Here is a 22,002-nt window from a genome sequence, read left to right as displayed (position 1 = left end):
AGGAACCAGCCACAGGCACCAGCCAAGAGGTTCTGCAGCAGCTACACACACCACCCAGAAGCAGTGGTTCCAGGTACCAGTGAGGGAGCCTGGTGGTGGCAGTGATTACTCGCCTACAACTAGGGGTACAATGGCGGTGCACAGTTGGCACTTACAGTCGGTGAGTGTCTGGTGGCCCAGTAGCCCCAGTAGGAGTGTTCAGTAACGGCAAGTTACTTACAATAACAGAAACCCCAAGATAATTCTGTAAAACCTTCCCCCAGACAGGATGGTAGAGTAAGCACAGGTATATTTTAAAGTTTATTGAAAAAACTATAAACGTTTGTATGATTTTTTTATTGTGGTGTAATACCATCAGCCAGCCTGTAGGCTGTGCAGGTTGCTTAGAAAGCAGCCTTAGACTGACTAAACCACATCTGAGTGTTGGAAGAATAATCCCCCCTTTCCTGAATTGTGTGGTTTCTTCTCCTGAAACCTACATTTCTGTACTGTTGAGATCCACTGGTACAAAAAAAAAGAAGGATTGGAATCAAAGACTATATCATACTTGCCCACTCTTACCAGAATGTCAGAACTCTCAGGAGAGTGGGGCATTCTCTTCTCCATCTGTCCACTCCCTAGTGAAGTGGGCAGGATTTGAAGCCTTCATGACGCGTTTCACGGGGGGAATTGCATCATTTTGGCCCGCCTCCGCATTAAAATGACACGTCATTGCATTGTGGGGGGCGGGGCCAAATGACGCAGATCACAGAGCCCTACCCCCACACACCCACCTCCCCCTTGGGATCTCCCGGAGGCCAGCTTTGAAAAGTTGGCACGTATGGACTATATCACTTCAGCCCTGCAATGTAATAACATTTGAAATGTAATGACACAACCAGACGTATGCCTAACATAATGAGCCCCTTTAGCTTGCTCTGCAAAGCTTTTCTTCCTTTGTGGCCTGAATTTATCTGCCGACCTTAAAAGTCGAGGTGAAGGAAAAACCAGACGACTGACACCCACAATTCATGTTAAGGAGCTGGCATTTTTGCAAAAATTAAATTAGCTTCTAAGCAATAAAAAAAGATAAAACATTTTGCAGAAATTTCCAATTAAATAGAATGTAACATTCAATTCAATTCAAATTTACTTTGATATTAGATCTGTACTGCAAGATGAAAAGAATAGTTATGATTCCACAAAATTCCAACAACACTAGTTGGAGCGGTATCAAGATAATCTGTGTTTTCAAGTGACAGAGAGGCCTCTAGTATCACATATCAGGAATCCATCTATATTCTACTTTTATTCTACTAATTCCGCCATAGATAAAAATACATTTTCCGTTGGGAAATAAATAACAGATCAAAGGCTTGTATTTTCCAAGCTGCATAAAGGGAAGAATGAATTTCCATGTATTAAAGACATTACTCAGTGTCCGGCAGTTAATTAGAATTTTTTTCTTTACCTTCCAGCAGCTAATGAGAGCAGTTACAACAAGTAATGTCAGAGAGGCAATTAAACAGCACAAGGTGTTTCGGCACTAATTATCTATGAATTATTCAGAAAACATTTCGGGTTGGGGCAGTAACTTACGGAGAACTAAGACGTCCCTGTTTCTCCTGCTCTCAAAGCTGTTACAAAATAAAAAAAATATATCAGATAGGGGAAAAAAATATAAAAAAATGTCTTCCTGGTAACACAATGGGGCTGAATTACCGAAACATCTGGAAGCATGGCACATAAGTCTAAGTATCTATTTACTTTTGTACAGCTGCATTCAAGACACCCAGGATTCCGCAGTAATTTAAAGGGGTCCACCGGTTCTTGTCCGGTCCACCTGCCAATCACACCGCTCCTTCAGCAATTGTTATACACACACCGCTTCGGTCTAGGGGAAAGACAAACAACAATTACTCGGGGGAAATACCATGTGGAGGAAAAGAGGGAATGTCCGAGGAGATGGGCGGGAGTAGAGAAACTGCACTCTATTCCTTTTGCCGAAACCTTGATTTTGATCTGGGTCTGGCCGCGAAACTTCTTGTATTCGTGATAGGAAGACTCCTGCTCGAATATCTTACCAACAGTGAGGGCCTAGCCAAGAGAAAAACGGAACGGGGAACACTCACCGTATGGGTGCCGTCTCCTCTTGATAGTTTTCTGAGACTCCCAAGAATTGCATGTAGGAAAGTGGCCAAATACAACAACCCTCTCACAGCGCTTGCTAGTATTTACTACCCTCTTTAGTGTTAACTACTACAACAACAGCAACAGCTGGTCCTATCAACATTCAATGTGACCAACATGCTACGCAACGTTAACTTCTAACACTAGGTATAGAGCTCTAATCTATGTTAGACAGCCACAATACCATGCAGCCAATAGAAGAAGAAACAAGACAGAAGATTCACAGGACAAAAATATCGAAAGCCTACCTTTAATTGGGACTTGATTAATGAGTGCAGAGACACAATGCACATGGAGAATAACAGGACTCTAAGTGGCCACAACAGAATGGCTGCTGAGGATGTGTTCAGAAAAATGGGGACCAAAAATGATGGTTCAGACCGGGCGTGGTCTTTCAATAAACAGGGACTAACATTCTACCGGATGGCAGGTCTAATGCCTAAATTGTCCCCACACACCTAATGCCTTAAATATATACACCTATCATCATCATCATCATCTATTTATTTACATAGTGCCACTAATTCCACAGCGCTGTACAGAGAACTCATTCACATCAGTGCCTGCCCCATTGGAGCTTACAATCTAAATCCCCTAACACACACAGACCAAGAGAGACTAAGGGCAATTTAATAGCAGCCAATTAACCTACCAGTATGTTTTTTGGAGTGTGGGAGGAGACCGGAGCACCCGAAGGAAACCCATGCAAACACGGGGAGAACATACAAACTCCACACAGATAAGGCCATGGTCCCAGTGCTGTGAGGCAGAAGTGCTAACCCCTAAGCCACCTATCAGCCATATCACCACCTGCCTAATATTGCGTATGCCTGCCTTGTGCTGTCAAAACAGCTCTCACCGGTCGAGGCATTGACTCCACAAGACCTCTGAAGGTGCCCTGTGGTATCTGGCACCAAGATGTTAGCAGCAGATCCTTTGAGCCCTGTAAGTTGTGAGGTGGGGCCTCCATGACACAGACTTGTTTTTCCAGCACATCCCACAGATGCTGGAACGGATTGAGATCTGGGGAATTTAGAGTCAACACCTTTAATTCTTTGTCATGTTCCTCAAACCGTTCCTGAACATTTTTGCAGTGTGGCAGGGTGCAGTATCCTGCTAAAAGAGGCCACTGCCATCAGGGAATACCGCTGCCATGGAGCGGTGTAATTGGCCTGCAACAATGTTTAGGACCCAAGGTTTCCCAGCAGAACATTGCCCAGAGCATCACACTGCCTCTGCCAGCTTGCCTTCTTCCCATAGTACATCCTGTTGTGACCCTTTGCTTGTCTTCTGATTTTCTTGTTCCCTTTGACCTTTGCTTGTATTTGGACCATCCGTGTTTGCAACCAGCCCTGATCATTTGCCTGTCCTTTGGTTATCCTGCTTGTTTGCTGCCCATGACCACCGGCCTGTATTTGACACCTGCTTCCAGTATTCCGGTTACCTTCTCCTTGCACTGCGGCATTTTAGATAAGCTTCTACTACCTTTGAGCGTAACTCCTGGGGGCAACCGAGTACCTTTGAACAATAACAGATCTACAGGAAAGGCAGCTGCTAAAGGTGAGGATCTCTGTTAGTCTGGTTCTAAAAGCTCATCTCATAACCGCAGTCCTCACACAGACTAGGCCACCTTCTTTCATTGTTCCATGATCCAGTTCTGGCGCTCGTGTGTCTAATGTAGACCCTTTCGGTGGTGGACAGGGGTCAGCAAGGGCACTCTGACCTGTCTGTGGCCACACAGCCCCATTAGCAGCAAGCTGTGATGCACTATGCGTTCTGACACCTTTCTATCATAACCAGAATTCACTTTTTCAGCAATTTGTGCTACAGCAGCTTCTGTGGGATCGGACCAGATGGCCTTCACTCCCCAGGCGCATCAATGAGCTTTGGGCACCCATGTCCCTGTTGTTGCTTCACCAGATGTCCTTCCTTGGACCACTTTTGGTAGATACTTACCACAGCATACCGGGAACACCCCACAAGACCTGCCGTTTTGGAGATGCTCTGACCCAGTCGTCTAGTTTTCAAAATTTGGCCCTTGTAAAATGTTGTTCAGATCCGTACATTTGCCCATTTTTTCTGCTTCCAACATCAAGAACTGACTGTTCACTCACTGCCTAATATATCCTACCCCTTGGGAGCTGCTATTGTAACAATATAATCAATGCATTATTAAAAAGGTATTTTTGCTATCAAGTGCTTATGTTCAGTAGATCAAGCAACATCTCTATATGCAAACATGAAGATGGCCCCAAACTTTCAGCTAAATGATTTGTGTTCAGTTTTTTGCAATAAAGGGAAATTAGACAGATCAAATATTATTTAAAAAAAGCAATGTCGTCTATAACTCTGTGCTCAGTTAAATAACTTTTCCAAGTCTGAGATGTATTATTTATATTACAGCTGTCAGCTCCGATGGGGCAGGGACTGATATAAATGACAAATATTCTTCTATTGTGTTCTACCAACAATTTTATTTGAATTATATTTGAATATTTTTATTTTTTCCAAGTACCTGGTTTTCTAAAGCTCCCCAACTGCTAAAATGTTTTGCCTACATTCCTGCTGGATTATGGATGAAATATTCTGATTTGATGCCACATCTGTCCGTACCATACCGCAGACATCACTAGGGATTTCCTGGGAACCTGGTTGGGTTATGTAAGGTATTACCAGTAGATTAACATGTGAAAGATACAAAACATAAATACCTGTTTGTGTCTCTGTATCTCCTTAAGACCTTGATTATACATATTTATAACCCTAAACTCAGGGGAACTAGATGATTACATTTGAGGATAATGAGGTTCAGGGGCTGGTAATGGTAATGGAATGCCATAGCAGACATGGATGCCAGTGTATAATTTTGCCAGGACAATACCATTCCTCCCAAAGTGTCTGTCCCACCAGTGGGATAGGGGGTGTGTCCACTGCAAAAAGGGGGCATGGCCCCGTAGCGACGGGGCTGTGCCCACGCCCCCAGAGGCTGCCCATTACACACCTCCATTCAGGGTCGGACTGGTCCACCGGGGAACCGAGGTATTCCCCAGTGGGCCCCGACGCATGATGGATCCGCCCCCTTCACTGGTGGGGGAGCAGGGTATTTAAAAAAAAAAATACTCACATCACCGCAGTGACGGCTCCCCTCCTTCCTTCTCCCTGCTCCATTTGCACTGAATATCACATTCAGTGAGGAGCGGCGCAGTGAGGAGCCAGCAAGCAAGAAGACAGAAGAGAAGAAGAGAAGAAAAGAAAAGAGAAAAGAAGAAAGAAGCCAATAGCAAGGTAAGTAAAGGTACGGAGGCATGGGGAGGAAAGCAGGATGGCACATAGTGATGAAGGGAGGGGGGGAAGCAGGATGGCACAGAGTGATGAAGGGAGGGGGTGAGCAGGATGGCACAGAGTGATGAAATATGGGGGGAAGCAGGATGGCACCACAGAGTGATGAAAGGGGGGGAGCAGGATGGCACATAGTGATGAAGGGGGGGGAAACAGGATGGTACAGTGTGATGAAAGGGGGGGGGGTAAGCAGGATAGTACAGAGTGATGAACGCGGTGTGAGGACGAGTGAGGACGCAGTGTGATCATAAGGGGGCACAGTGATGAAGAGACACAGCAATGTGTGTGTGATGAAACAGGGGCTTGTGGCAATGTAATGTGTGTGTGTGTGTGTGTGTGTGTGTATGTGTTATGGCACAGGGGGCTTGTGGCAATGTAATTGTGTGTGTGTGTGTGTGTGTGTGTGTGTGTGTGTGTGATGGCACAGGGGGCTTGTGGCAATGTAGTGTGTGTGTGTGTGTGTGAGGTAGGTGGTGGCTAATTAATGGGTGCTAATTTGATTGTAGGTTGATGGTGGGGCAATTTAATTTTATAGTGGGGACTATTATTTTAAGATGGTGTGGTTTGGGGGCTATTAATTGAATGTGGGGCTGAGTTTGAGGAGCATGAGGTCTATTTATTAAATGTGAATATGAATTATTTAATGTCAGTGACTGTTGCTGGAAATAGATATATTTATTATACGTAAATGCTATTAATTTATTGCTGGGGCTGTTTGGAGGGAGGGAAATAGGTTTATTTATTAAATGGGAATACTATTACTTTAATGTTGGGGTTGGTTGGAGGGATATAGGTCTATTTAATAAATGGGAGTACTATTAATTTAATTTTGGGGCTGGAGGAAGGCCTAAGTATTAAGCGTAGGTTCTACTGATTTAACGCTGAGGCTGGTTGGAATCTTCTAAATGTGCCCATTTTATTTTTCAGATAGGGCCCCCAACATTCCAGTATCTAGACAAGCTGCAACTAAAGAAACCAGCAGCCACAGGTGGTGAAAGTGACAAGAACAGGTAAGAGAGAGCAGGACAGTCTGTCTAATATTCTGATTCTAGTGGGACAATCCCGATTTTTGGTGACTGTTCTGCCCAATCTAAGGGGCAGGTCAAGACAGTGTACTCTGTATACACACTGCATTCTTTATATACTACACTATGGTGCTAGCTGTCCTTCGTGGGCTTACCACACCCCCTCTAGTGGTTTGGTTATGCCTCTCTAGTGGCTGGCCACACCCCCTCTAGTGGGCCTCTACCATTGTATTCTCCCTGTGGGCCCTTCATGCCCTACTCTGACACTGCCTTCATTCTCCCAGCACTCCCACCTGCTGAATAAACATGTTCCCAGGCGAGACAGAGCCCTAATATTGGGACTGCTTTACTGGGGACAGTCCCGAGGTATGAACAGTCAGGACAGCTGGGAGCTATGCACTGCAGTACCAATGATTTCGAAAGAGGTGGAGCTTACTCTGGTGTTTAACAAAGAAAGGGTGTGTTGGAAGGATTGGGGTTGTGGTTATTCTGTCATGATTTTGCCTTTATAAATGTTTATGAGTCTTGAGAGGTATGAAAACTAGACATCACATTTTGTAAGGGTCCCCATGTACATGAAGCAGAGTATATCTCACCTCCTCCTGCTTACTGGGGCTCCCTCTAGTGATCACTCCGAAGCTGCTGTTAAAGTAACCAATAGGTAACACTGTTAAACAATCACAGGTTCTTTTTGGTTAGTGTGACAGCAGGCGCAGCATGATCACTAGAGGGAACTTCATTAAGTAGGAGGAGGAGAGAAAATGTCTGGAGACCTACTGCTGCTGCATGAGCCCTCCCCAGCTGGGGTAATGTAGCAAGCTTATATACCGTCACCGTAGGTAGGAGGTAGAGGAACCAGCGACACAGCACACGGCAGGAACAGGCCAGGGGTTATGGGTCTTTTCTAGGGGTTATTATCTTTTCAAACTAAATTTAAACATCTCCTCAAGATGACATTTTAGAAACAATTTTAAAAGATAACAAAGTGTGGTTACTTTGGTTACAGTGCATTTGGCCTCTCTGAATGATGCTATATTAGGAGTATGTTAGTGGAGATGGATCACTTTCACTAACCACATCAATCACCTCCAAATGGATGGCACATTTATTTTATATACAGTTACCTCAAACACAACTTCCACTTTTACTGACATGTTTTAAGATGACAGATCATCACGTTTAAGTAGTTGTGTTTTGAAATGGATCTCGGGCCCTGTTGGGATGTAAGGTCCAATTAGAGATGGCTTTCTGTCAGACCTGAATTTAGTGTTGTCAAGCTGACACCCGTCTATCTCATAAATCACAGTTATTTCAGCAGTGTGGTGACGGCCTGGGGAGCCCCACGTCTGTGTATATTACATATACAACCGTAGGCTATATTTACATCCGGAATGTGGACGTGTAACGCGAGCGTAGGTGACATCTAACACACCAGAGCCAGGATTAGCTGTGAAAACTGATAAAAATCCGCCCAGTGTTACTCTGTGAGCACTTACCATGGAATACTCTTAAGCTGGGTACACACTACAGAAATTTCGACCAACTTTTTATGCCGAGCAATTTTAAATGCGATCGATGTTCCGATCGCTCAGTCCATGGACTGCATACACACTAGCCTTGTTTAGGACGATAAAGGGAAGAGCGGACGTCCCTTTAGCGACTTTTTACAGCCATGTTGTCGTGAGCAATGACTGTAATTTCATACTCACTGTTGTGGATCGGTCGGAAGTTTATACACACTACACAGCGGAAACGAGATTGGAACGAAAATATTAAACAGTACGACCAACCAAATGAGGCGATAATCGTCCATTTGGGCAGACTTTCGACCATCGTGTCACTGCACACACTGACCCGAGTTTTGAACGAGCGGTCGTATGTCGGCTGTTTGAGCCGATTATTGGGCGAAAACAGTGTAGTGTGTACCCAGCTTTAGTAATCTGGAAAATGAGAATCGTATATAATTCTGCAGGGCTTATCTCCAGCTGCTTCATTTACTATACACAGTCAAGATGTGAGTTTTCTCTAGTCTATTAATTACTCAGTGACGACTTATAACTACCGATTGTCCTGGGAAGACCAGAGCCACTACGCATAGCGATTTGCTGAATGTTAAACCCATTGGGAAAACTAATAATTTGTTATAATTTCCAATCTAACAATTTTGAGTATAAAAACAGTACTTAAAGTATGTTGATATACACGGCAAGCCTTATATTTTGCAATACACAGCAACATCATCTCCCTTGAGTTGATTGGAATAGACTTACTTCACCACAAACTCTCTTTAAGGTATATTTGCTAAACAGAGGGTTTTGAAAAAGTGGAGATGTTGCCTATTGCAACCAATCAGATTCTAGCTGTCATTTTGTAGAATGTACTAAATAAATGATAACTGGAATCTGATTGGTTGCTATAGGCAACATCTCCATTTTTCAAAACCCTCTGTTTAGCAAATATATAACTTAGACTTATTTAAAGCACAACACTTATATGTGGATTGTCTAGGTCTCTGGTAAGCACTCCAAAGATCCATATTATAATCCACCACTGAGATGACCCCACTCCCACTGAGAACATACTAGTAATGAAAACGATGGCTCTAACCAGGAGCAGATTCAACTTTCCTGGTAAGTTTTTATTTTCCTTCAGATTTTTACCAAAATTCCCTGCTGCTTGGGCTATGCTACTTACCTATTAGTGGCCGGCCCTGACATCAGCCCATCCCAAGGGATCAGCTACCTTATTACATATGTCATGGATTTATATTTTAAAGCCACCCCTGTCTCAAGAAGAGCTACAGAGGGTATTGAGAGAGTGGAACCTGTTCTTGGAGGTAAGGGCGTGCCCACCACCGTGGCAGGGACAACCTAAAGTTTGGGGTACAGGAAGGAAGATTGACTTTTATTTATTTTACAGTTAGAGAAAATCCAGAACTAGTGGGATATTGACAGTGGATGAGATCCCAGTGAGAATGATCGATCTTACAGTGACTGGGCTTCATGCAACTGTTATGAGCTGCCGCCGCCCCCTGTTTATTTATGCAGCCTGCTGTGGCTGATTAGGAAGGCTGATGTCCTGTGTTCTGATTGGCTGCTTCTACTATTTAAGGCAGGGAGGGCTCAGCCTCCCTGCCGGTTATAGCATTCGTGCCACACACTAGCTTACCAGCTCCAGTTCCTGTGAATACTTTGTCCGATTACTGTCTGATGCTTGTTGTGACCCCTGGCTTGTTTCCGCTTGAACTCTGACCTTTGACTTGTCTATTTGGATTTCCCTTGCTTGTCCCAGATTAACTTGCTTGCTACAGACCCCTGACCTTCGACTGCACGGTGGCTTAGTGGTTAGCACTTCTGCCTCACTGCACTGGGGTCATGAGTTCAATTCCCGACCATGGCCTTATCTGTGAGGAGTTTGCATGTTCTTCCTGTGTTTGCGTGGGTTTCCTCCGGGTGCTCTGGTTTCCTCCCACACTCCAAAAGCATACTGGCAGGTTAATTGGCTGCTATTAAATTGCCCTTAGTATCTCTCGGTCTGTGTATGTGTATATTAGGGGATTTAGATTATAAGCCTCAATAGGGCAGGGACTGATGTGACTGAGTTCTCTGTACAGCGCTGCAGAATTAGTGGCGCTATATAAATAACTGATGATAATGACTGTTCCTGATAGTCGGCTTTTGTTTTCGGGTTAATGCCTCCTACCTCCCGGCTTCGCTACTGCATATAAACTTCTAGTACGCTAGAGTTAAGACCTGGGGGCATCCAAGTATCCGTGAGCACAACTCGCTCTACGGGAATGATGGCTGCTATAGGCGAATACCTCTTATTACCTGTTCTAGAAGTTTATGTCACTAGCCGTTAGCCATAACAGCTACAGCAAGGATTTCCAGGCTCAACTTCTATTACTTCAATGATAATACTGGGAACTCCTTGTTGCTGGATCAAGTAGCACCATTCACAAAACCAAAGCGTGTACTCCACCCAATGGTGGGCTGGCTCGGCTTTGCTCCGCCTTCCAGTTCATTGCTAACTACGTGTGTGTTAGCTCCACCTACTGTGCCAGCTTGCATTTGCTGTGACTCCAGCTAACGTGTTGCACTGGCCTCGCTTACCACATGTCATATGTAAATGATTGAGGTATTATGCAAAACAGAATCTGTGATGGGCATAGTTGCACCTCTGTCACCATAGGCACAACCCTATGCGGTCTGGCCATACATCTATGGCTGGGTAACTCCACTTACTGCTCTCATGCAGAAAATGCTGATGATGTCTATTGCAGCGTCTGTTAACATGTTGTGCCTATTGGCTCTGTAGAGCCATAACGTGTCACTCTACCTCCTATCTCCATTATTTACCAACCTGGGTATAGCAGATACAATTACACTGCCTACATACATTATTTACCGAAAATAATGTACAAGAGCTGAGACACTGTACAAGATCTTCTATGACACAGAATGCCATGCCATTCCTCTCGGAACTTAAGCGGGTTTGAAAAAGTGGAGATGTTGCCTATAGCAACCAATCAGATTCTAGTTGTCATTTTGTAGAATGCACCAAATAATATGAAAGCTAGAATCTGATTGGTTGCTATAGGCAACATCTCCACTTTTTTCAAACCAGCAGTTTCGTAAGTTTAGCCCTTAGGCTTTTTTTGAAGAATATGCCCTGTTGTCACGGAAGGAAGAATAATGGCAATAAAAATACAAGGCAACGAGAGTTTGTTAAATGTTGAGTACATTGAAGTAAATACTTAAAGTTACAAGTTGGTCAACATAACTGGCCTTAGGAAATCACTGTATTTCCACTAGTTTTAGTTTTGATCTTATTAGTTATGATTAATTTAGAAAGAGAAGGTGATCACCGCACCAGGTATAAATTTTCAGGCATTAACCCTTAGTGTATCTTTAATTAAGACCATTTCAAGAAATACATAATCTTGAAGTGTGCACCCAACACATTATTTTCGAAATGTCTAAGAGAAAAAGAAAAAGGTTGTATATCCCAGGGGCACTCCGGGCTGGCCAGTATATTAAGATATAACTTTTATTAGGTATATATTGAAAAGTGTATAATTGATTGGAGAAAGAGTGAAATAATAAAAACAGTGAAAATACAACAAAAATCAGAAAGAATATGACCTAGATGATATATCTGCCCTATTTCTGGATATAGTGGAATTGACTTAGTAAAAGGCAGAATCAAACCCTCTTTTCTCCTCTATCGCAAATGGTAGATGAAGAATAATTTAAGAATAAGCAGACTTATGATCATTTACACATTATTGTAATATATTTTTTTGGTAACAGCGAGGCTATGCAATTTCTATTGCATTTTTAAATCCACAGCACATATGTCTTTTATTTTCACTGTTTTTATTATTTCGCTCTTTCTCCAATCAATTTGACACTTTTTAATGTACACCTAATAAAAGTTATATTTTAATATACGGACCACCCCGGAGTGCCCCTGGGATACACATCCTTTATCTTTTTTCTCTTTGATAGTTATGATTAATATTTATGCATATAGCGCCAGCATATGCCGCAGCACTTTCCAATTGGAAACAAGCACAGTAATAACATAATAAGATTGTGCATTGGCACACTGACAGAGAGGTTACAATGCAAGGGGTGCAAATTAGTATTCTGTTTTGCACATAAGTTAAATACTGACTGTTTTTTCATGTAGCACACATATACTTGATATCTTATTTGTACACTGACATTTAAAGTTGATATTTGTGTGCTACATGAAAAAACAGTCAGTATTTAACTTATGTGCAAAACAGAATACTAATTTGCACCCCTTGCATTGTACCATGGTTTTGTCCAGGAGACTGAAATAATAAGTTTCTTAAGTTAAGATCCTTAATGAATCAGGCCCTAAGTTATTATTTCTAAAATTAAAAATATTACGCTTGTTCTGTTCAATAAAATTATTGGGAAATCAGGATTTGGAATCTTCCTAACATCCCACAGGAGTCATCTGAATCCCAAACTGAGTCACAGATTTGGCACATACCCACATTATAATGGATGTGGCAGATGTCCACCATATTTTTGATCCGCTCCCATGGTGGGTACATGTGTGTTATATCTGTGTTATTGGATTTCTACAAAACAAAATCTTAAAATAAGAACACCCTGGGGAGCGTATAGAGCTGTCTGTACTTTCTGTATCTAGAAACACAGATCATTATTTTATCTAAAAACACAAAATCATTATTTTACTTTCTCTGTTTTGGGAGCCATATATATGAGTTCCTAGTTTATATGTAACTGGTTATTCTGTTCTTCTCGAATTGCTCTTTTTGTTGATAGTATTAACACTATGAAACGAAACAGACGAGGCTGGTAAAGTGTCTGTTACAAAGGACTGCACTCCAAGCATAAATTCGTTGGCCACGTCTATTTGGAATCTGGATTAACCTGTGCCCGTGACAGTTTCTGTGTTATATACAGACTTAGAAGGCAGAATCTAGCAGTAATAACTGATAAGTGCCAGTTCCTCTGGCACACAGGGGGTGGTGGCGGCTGTACGGGACTGGGTTATGCCACCCTAGACCAGAAGTAGTTACCAGGATGTGTTCCTGAAAGTCTCAGATCATGTGCCGTATAATATTAATGTGACCAACAACACATAAAAGAGAGGAGAGGGAACGGGCTGATTTCACATTGGACGGTCACGTGAGAGGAGTGTTGAAATATCTCCTTGTTTTTTGTCCTGGAGGAGACATGGAAATGTTACTAACAGCTCTGGGAATTGGTGAATCATATTATCTACTGCCCTACAGCACTGGAATGGTTAAATAAGAAAGTCACAAAAAGGATACAATGACTAATTTATTTCTCACAAGGGAATTAAATGTATCTATCTATAACTTTATATCATTTGGTTCTTCTGAGTTCCTCTTTTACAGATTCTTCTAACATAAATATGTGTTAATTGATCATTTATGAATCTTTCTATAGATCTCTACCCTGTCAGATACTAATTGATATATTCTGCAGATTATTTGATTACTGACCTCTCTAGAGATCTGCAGAACATTACTCTACCCCCATTTATTCCCTGATAGATACATATTGATATATATTCTGTAGAGTTATTGATGTCTTTGTAGATCTGCAGAACATTGCTCTGTTAAATCTTCCTCCTGATAGGTACACATTGACATATTCTGCAGATAGATTACTGACCTCTCTAGAGATCTGCAGAACATTGCTCTGCACCATCTAACCCCTGACAGACACAGACTTAAAGGGGTGCGTGCCCTCAACCTTTTTCTCCCAAAACAACCTTTCAATTGCGCCATGGTGAGGAGGGGCATACAATCCATTGGGACAAAAGTGCTGACTGGCGATACGTCTGGTAATCCCCTCAAAGCCGGGAGGTATGGATACCTGCAGAGCATTGCTTATTTCTCAGATATATGTTGATATGTTCTGCAGAGCATCATATTATAAACCAAGGAACGCGCTAAAACTGGATGCTGTAAATGTCGGAGTCTACCAATCTGTATACCATGACCCACTGAGGGTGTCGTTAGTTGGAGCAGACAATGCTTTGGGTGGCTAGGGCCCTGGCCTACTTTTTCTCAATTTGAAACTATGGGAAACGTGCCTGACAAATCAGGGAAGTAAAATACACCAATTGCATTGAAAACATTTTCACAATAGAAATGTGTTAAACATTCCATCATCTGTTACTTCATCTAATTTTAAATTTTGCTGGATTATTTTATAAGTGAAAAAAATGGGTGTGGTTTGCCAATAAATGGGTGTGGCCATGCAAGTAAATGGGCATGGCATGGGTTGATCCAATCTTGGTTGTGGTGGACTGTGTGGGTGTGGATGATTTGTGCTCCGCACAGGGTCCAGCAAGCAGACTCTTCCTTTGAATTAGGGAAGATGTAGCTGTAAAAACAAACGCCCAAAGTTTCCCATTCAAGTTTCCATTTCTTGCACAGGATTGAATGCAGTGGCGCACGCAGGGGGTCCCCCCCCCCCCCGCTAAAAAAGTGCCCTACATATCGGCACTATACTATACAGCAGCCGTGGCGCTCTCTAAGAAGCGTCCGCGGCGGTGCTATATTGTATACAGCACCGCCCCGGACGCTTCTTTGACAGCGCCGCAGCTGCTGTATAGTACAGTGCAGCTGAAACGGAGCTGCTGCGCAGCTCTTTAGGGTTTTTGTTTTTTTTCGGGGGTGGAGGAAACCCCCCCTGAAAAATCCTCCGTGCGCCCCCATTTTGTCTAAGTATCTTAGTAATCTCTGTAATATCACACAACGTCCATTGCAAATGGCCAGGAAGTCTGCTGCATTTACTGATTAAAAATGGTATTTATCCAAGTATCCTTTATCAACTAATATTCTATTTACTAATCTTGTGTTAACTAGGGAAACCCAGCGGTAACCGCCTTAAATTAAACTGAAATGTAATGACTAAATTACTTTCATTAACAGAATTCCATAACTTTTTCTAAACACTACATTACATGTAGAAATGTCAACAACGTAGAGTAATGAATAAATAACTATATTATAAATCACTACATTAAATCATTTCTTTATAGACTACATTTCATGTATAAGTTCTTCCACACATTACATAGCTGGGCATGGTCAACTTTGAGTTTGATAAAGCAGAGTTGTAACTGCGGATATTAGGGGGATAATGAGCACGTAATTTGAGGGTATTTGTCATAAACAGTTCCGCTAAATATGGTGGAACAACCACATCGGGCAACAAAACTTTTCCATTGTGACAGTCTGAAAAATGTCCGTTAATCTTCTCTACCAAAAATTGTAGGGCACCACAGGTCACTCATTGCTCGTCCGTAGGACCCAAAGATTAGTATTGTGGGCAATACATCATGTCCAATGCAGTTGTTTTTGTTACATGTTGATTGTGTTTGAACTGCACGCTCTGGGCGACCAGTAAGCAGGGGCAGACTGAGCTGGGGGGGTTCCACCACGTCGACATTCTCGAGGGTGACCTCTTGGCATGTTTGTAGCAAACAAAGTGAGGATAAGTGAATAATGAAATAACACAGCAGACCGCCATTGAGGCCCCCACAAGACTCGCTGATATATTTGACTGCAAATAACTGTCACAGGTTCCAGAGCACCCTGCAGATCACATGTTCCAGGTCACCCAGTAGGGCTGCAAATAACTGTCCCAGTTTCCAGACCACCCAGCAGGTCACATGTTCCAGGATATCCAGTAGGTGCACAGGGAGGGTTCACTAGCTGTCAAATTTTCCAGAGGATAATGGTAACGCAGAGTTGTAAATTACGGGCGGTCGTTTTGTGAAATAACTCTGAAACAATGCAGCCGATTACAACGAAATCTACAGACCAAGACCTTTAATTTGGTATAAGTTCCAAATATTTGGTATAAGTGCCCTGCTCAGCCAACTGCAGCATAGAAATATGTCACTCATAAAAGTCGCACTTATGCTATTAATATATAGTTATTATTATTTTGTACAATGTACCAATTACCTCATTTGTAGACAACAGCAAAATAATGAATAAAAAAAAAAATAATCATGGAATTTTTTTTTTGATTTATTCATGGATATAATTCATGGTGCAAGATAAGTCATTCACAGCAACAAATCACATGTCAGCTTTGATCTGGCTAGTGTGGTCAGACCAATGAAAGCTAGTGTTTAATATCTACAGGTAACAGCACCTCAATGATATTTGTTATTAAATAAGCTCCACCGTTTGCAAACAGTGAATTATGTATGTTACAATTATGATTGTGCATAATGTTGTTTAAACACATTAACAACTAATCTACAGAAGAAATCTCTAGTTTGTTCCTATTATTGAGTTACATAATTCTAATGGGAACTATATTCATCTTGTATTATCCAGAACCTCAAAGTTCCTCATTTTCACATCATTTATTTTTTTATTTTTTGCACATTATAACCACAGAGATATTTGTAGAACATTTTTCTGTTTATAAAACTTATTTGGCCGTGCTGTATATCAGAGTAATAAAGCAAGCGTACATTGACTATAACAAAAGCATAACTGGAGACCAAGAATGAGATGGTCTTGCTCTCAAGAGCTTACAATCTAACAGTAATGAAATGGCATAAGTGCATGCAGTATAAATATTCAGAACCTGGCATCCAGTACATTACAGAAGTCAACAAGTGAATGTTTTAAATTGAAGACCTGTGAAAGATTAAATATGGGACAATAGGCTAAAAACCCCTATTAATGAAACATCTGCAACTCTCCAACTCGACTTTGGAACTTCAACCAATCATCATCATCATCACCATTTAGTTATATAGTGTCACATCAGTCCCTGCCCCATTGGAGCTTACAGTCTAAATTCCCTAATATACACACACCCACAGGGAGGGAGACAGACAGGGAGACAGAGAGAGAGACTAGGGTCAATTTTGATAGCAGCCAATTAACCTACTAGTATGTTTTTGGAGTGTGGGAGGAAACCGGACCACCCGGATGAAACCCACGCAAACACAGGAAGAACATACAAACCAAAGCGAAAGATTTAATTTTAGGAGGTATTGAAGGGGTTAATATAGAAAATAAAAGCATACTTACCTTGGACGCAAAATCTAAATCTATCAAGGCCCTGATGGTCCTTTCTAAGCTTACTGCTCGGTCTCTTTCAAACAAGCAGTGCGGGTGTCGAAGCCCCTCCCCTCTAAACCTTCCATTGATTGCAAGTGGGAAGATCACTAGGGGGAGGAACCTCGACACCTTCTTGACCCTTCAGGGCCTGATTTTGAGTTAAGGGCATAGCAAGCAGAAGGAGCAAATTTGCACCTCGCCAAAACCATGTTGCATTGGAGGGGGAGGTAAATTTAAAATGTAGGGACAAATTTATAGTTGGGATACAGCATGTCATATATCAACTTTACTTTCAGTGTAAAAATAAAGCAATCAAAGTCAGTATTTATCTTGCGTGCAAACAAATAAGTCAATTTGTACCAATTGTATTATAACATGGTTTGTCCAGGTGCAAACTTGCTCCTTGTTTTTGCTTTGCTCATAACTCAAAATCAGTTGTTAAAAGGCAGAGAGTATAGTGTGGTGATACTAGACCCTGGTGAACCCTGCATCCAAGTTAGGTATGATTTTATTTACTATATTAATTCTTCCAACTCCAGCCAAACTTGGCTGACATCCAAACTATTATTATCCAAATGTCAACATTTATTTACTGAAAAACACAGCTTTCAACTTGCCTTTTTAACTTTTTCAACCCACAAAAGATTTAAGTATTAACATGTTGGTTTCTGATGTATCAATTATTCCCCATCACAAAAGTTCACTTACCTTGGTAGCATTAGTGTTCAAGCTTTTCTTATTTAAGTTTTCTTGCTCTCATTTTACTGTTAGGTGTGTTTTCACATTTATTTTTTATTTGTGTAAGCTTATTTTGAATATTGTTGTTTTGTGATTGTTTTTATTTGATCGAATATGAATATTTCAGACAATTTACATATATTCTTTATATATTATTACACAGTATCCCTTCTTTATACCGCTAGCGTAATACACAGGTCAAAGACGTCATTACACACAGGTTGTTGGATGATGACAAATGAAATTGGTACATTTCAATGTACTTTTGTGCAGAGAATACTCCTAGTTGTGGGTTTTATAAAGTGGTAGCACTGCATTATTTTTTTTCCAGGACAAATCTTTATTGTGTAACAAACTATATATATATATATATATATATATATATATATATATATATATATATATATATATATATATATATATATGTGTGTGTGTGTGTGTGTGTGTGTGTGTATATATATATATATATATATATATATATATATATATATATTTATATATATATGTGTGTGTGTATATGTGTATATATATATATATATATATATATATATATATATATATATATATATATATATATATATATGTGTGTATATATATGTATATATATATATATGTGTGTGTATATATATATGTATATATATGTATATATTTGCATTACAGTCAATTAGTCTCTACTATACACAAACATAAAAGTCATAGAACTCTACTGGAGCCTTGGCCAGATGTGACTGAGTTCTCTGTACAGCACTACGGAATTGGTGGCGCTATCTTTACAATTGCATATAATTCTATTAGTTTAAAGGAAAAAAAAACTAAATGAAAGAACAACATAATCTCTGCTAACAAATAGTTGTCAATAAAAATCAACTAAATGGTCCAATAGGACTGTGGTCTAGAAAGAAGCAGATATTCCAATAATACAATAAAAGTGTACATGGCATTATATGACCTAGCAATAAGGGGGATTGTGCATGATCATTCCTTGGTTCTTCTGATTAATGACTATTATTCTTATGTGTAATGGAAGGTACAGAGCAGGAATGCTTGACCTGAAGTAACATGTGGATGTGTAGAATGAGGGGCCCCCTCCTCCCAGGGCTGCAGACCCCTCAGCCAGGCATGGAGTGCTGCTGTTTAAACTGACATTCTTGTGTGTGAGGATCTCCTATTGGCCCCAGCCTCACATCCTTCCTTCTGCTGATGTCACACACATGTAGGAACTGAGGCTGCATCATCTGCTGCGGGATACAAAGCGGATCCAGAGCTTGTGTGGTGCAAGGATCTCATTGCCCTGGGAGTGCATCACTTATTTGGGGGGATCTTCCTGCAGGACCTGGGTGTCCATCTGCAGAGCTCTCTGGTACAGGTACAAGGGGGGGTTCTGGTGTGTCTGCATGGCTGCAGGGCTCTGATCCCCCAGCATTTCCACGCGTGGAGCCGCGGCTGGAGTCTTGTGTGGCGCTGACAGGATGCTTAGTGCCTGAGGATCTGGGGGCTCTCTGATCGTTGCCAGCCTCAGCCCTCCCCTCATGCCCTCAGGAGCACACCCTGCAAGGATCCTCATCATCTAGGGGTGCTCTGGTGTCCCTCCAAACTCCTGATCACACCTTATCCCTGCGCTGGTTCTTTGTCACCCCTTATCATGCTGCTGAAGGAGTACAGGATCTGCATGCCACTGACAGTGGAGGAGGTAAGGGACCTGCTGTCTGCTAAGTGTTAATAATAATTACACATCACATGTTTGGTGGTGGTGGGGGGCATATTTATACCAATTGATTCTTTGGATGAAGTGAGCGGACTCCTGTACTGTTAGTAACCCATTCATTGCTGAGAGAGGGTGATCTGCTTACTGTATTGCTAGCAACCATTTCACTGCTAGGAAGGGGTAATCTGTTCAGTCTTATTGCTGGTCACATTCCCATAATGTTGATAATCTGGTTTGTTTTACGATGAAAAACTTCATTTATCTGCCCCTTAGTTGTGATATCATATTACCCATATTACCCATTTGGGAGTAAGGATGAGTAGATTCCTTTTGGATCTGAGTAGATTTTTTTGCTACTGCTAGTAACCCATTCAGTGCTGGGTAGGGTTAGTAGACTTCTCTATTTCTAATAACCCTTTCCTGGCTGGGATAACTTGATTCTTCTGGTACCAGCTACCCAATAAATGCATGACAGAGACGAGTTGGTTCTTCTAGTACTTGTAGCAATGCTTTTAGTGCTACAGTGAGAGGAGTTGATCCCTTTGGTATTAGTAACCCATTGGGTGCTGGTCTGGGATTAATCATTTCCTCTGGTTCCAGTAACCCTTGAAAGGCTGGGCTGAGTAAATTCCTGGGGCTCTAATAACCCATTCAGTATTGCACTGGTTTGAGTAAATTCCTCTAATTATATTAACCACTGTTGGACCGTGTAGAGTCCTCTAGTGCTAGTAATCATCTCTGTTATGGTCTAGCTACTTGTAAACCATTAATTGCTGGACTGGTGTGAGTTTTTTCCTCTAGTGCTTGTAACCCTTACAGCACTGGTAGGCATTATTTTATTTCACTAGCATTAGAAATGTATTTAATCCTCTGGCTGGATATTAAGAATCCTCTATTACTAGTAACACTGATGAATGTCATTTTGATTGCTGTAGCTAGTAGTCTGTACTGGGGACAACTGGTTTGGTTATTAATTACTATTTTACGAATATCCTAATTTTTGGTTGCCATTACCTGATGCCTCTTGGTCTGGTAAATCAATATATCTAGTACTAATAACTCTTGGTATTTAGAAGAGGCAATGACAACATTCCTCTAGCACCGGTTACCTACTCAGTGCCGAATGGGTATGATGGATTCTCTTGGTAACCCATTAAGTGCTGGGAAGAGACTAAGCTGGTTCTATGTTCCTAACAATAACCCTTTAAGTGCCTGTGCAGACATGGGACAGAGATGCTCTGTACCACCGGATAGTTCACCCTCTTCTACTCTGACCTGACAATCTCTTATTCACAATGACTTGTGTCAAGCATGTACCTATTATCTGCTGTAAACGGCTCATCCAAGAGAGTTTGTTTTTCTACTTCAGCCTGTTAGTCACTGGCTTTGAAGGGGTTAAGGCAGGTTGTTCTTTCACTGTTGACAAGTGGGTGCAGGTTTATGGTATTTCCATAAAATCTGGTTTTATTGGTCATTCTCTGTATAGAGACCTGGTATCTCTCACAGATTCACCCCTGGGTTAATAAAGTAAAGAAATATATTAGAAGTGGCAGTATGAAAAATGTAATGGGAATGTAAGTGAATGGAATTGGATAGTTTTACAATGACGGCTGTAGGAGAAGTGGGGGTACGGCATACCACCTTATACACCGCCACTTCCACCATCATAGGCCACTTTCTGATCCCCCTAAGTCCCTCTCTCTTCTGCAATAGCGGCCCCAGGATTTATACTTAATATATATCAGGAGAATGCCAAGACAGCTGATTAATCTATTATTGGACTTAATAACTATATTATTACATTACGTCTTGTCACTGTTGTTTTTATTTACGTACGAACTTTGTACACAATCTATTTATTTTTTCTTTGATTTCCCAAAGAAAAGACAAATATTGCAGTGGTCCTGTTTGTTTTCTGTTTATTGAGCAGAGATATTGTAACAGCCACAGGATGGCGCTCAATCAGCTCATACATGGATTTGGAGTGTGTAAACAGTACTGTGTAAGCGATAACAGGTCTGTCGCTCATATGTTCTGCTATAGCTGCTTACATATGCATAGCTGCCATGGTAACTTCTGGTTCCTATGTAGGCATAGGCGGAACAGCTAGAAAGGTATAGGGTTGTGTTTCTAACGTTGTCAACATAGTGGGTAGTTAATGTTATTATCATTAATCTGCATGTCTACTGCAGTAGCTTTATTTGTGAGTCACTGCCTTGTGTTTGCCCCCCCTGCACCCTCTTATCATCATCATCATCACCATTTATTTATATAGCGCCACTGATTCCGCAGCGCTGTACAGAGAACTCATTCACATCAGTCCCTGCCCCATTGGAGCTTACAGTCTAAATGCCCTAACATACACACATACACACACACACACACACACAGAC

General features: G+C 41.5%; 1 protein-coding gene and 1 long non-coding RNA gene across 3 annotated transcripts in view; one reads left to right on the top strand and one right to left on the bottom strand.

Annotated features, from left to right (window-relative positions):
• LOC142095175 (uncharacterized) overlaps positions 1 to 22,002 on the bottom strand; it is a 187,208-nt gene that overhangs the window by 12,886 nt on the left and 152,320 nt on the right. The window lies entirely within an intron of this gene.
• PITPNC1 (phosphatidylinositol transfer protein cytoplasmic 1) overlaps positions 19,053 to 22,002 on the top strand; it is a 141,833-nt gene continuing 138,883 nt past the window's right edge. The window contains exon 1 of the mRNA XM_075178027.1: positions 19,053 to 19,594. Coding sequence (XP_075034128.1) covers positions 19,547 to 19,594 — 48 coding nt within the window. The 5' untranslated portion in view covers positions 19,053 to 19,546. The remainder of the gene's footprint in view (positions 19,595 to 22,002) is intronic.

This window comes from Mixophyes fleayi, chromosome 6, assembly GCF_038048845.1.
Source record: "Mixophyes fleayi isolate aMixFle1 chromosome 6, aMixFle1.hap1, whole genome shotgun sequence".
NCBI classification, from domain to species: domain Eukaryota; kingdom Metazoa; phylum Chordata; class Amphibia; order Anura; family Limnodynastidae; genus Mixophyes; species Mixophyes fleayi.
The sequence above is the reverse complement of the archived record's forward strand: the minus strand, read 5'-3'. Positions and strand labels throughout refer to the sequence as shown.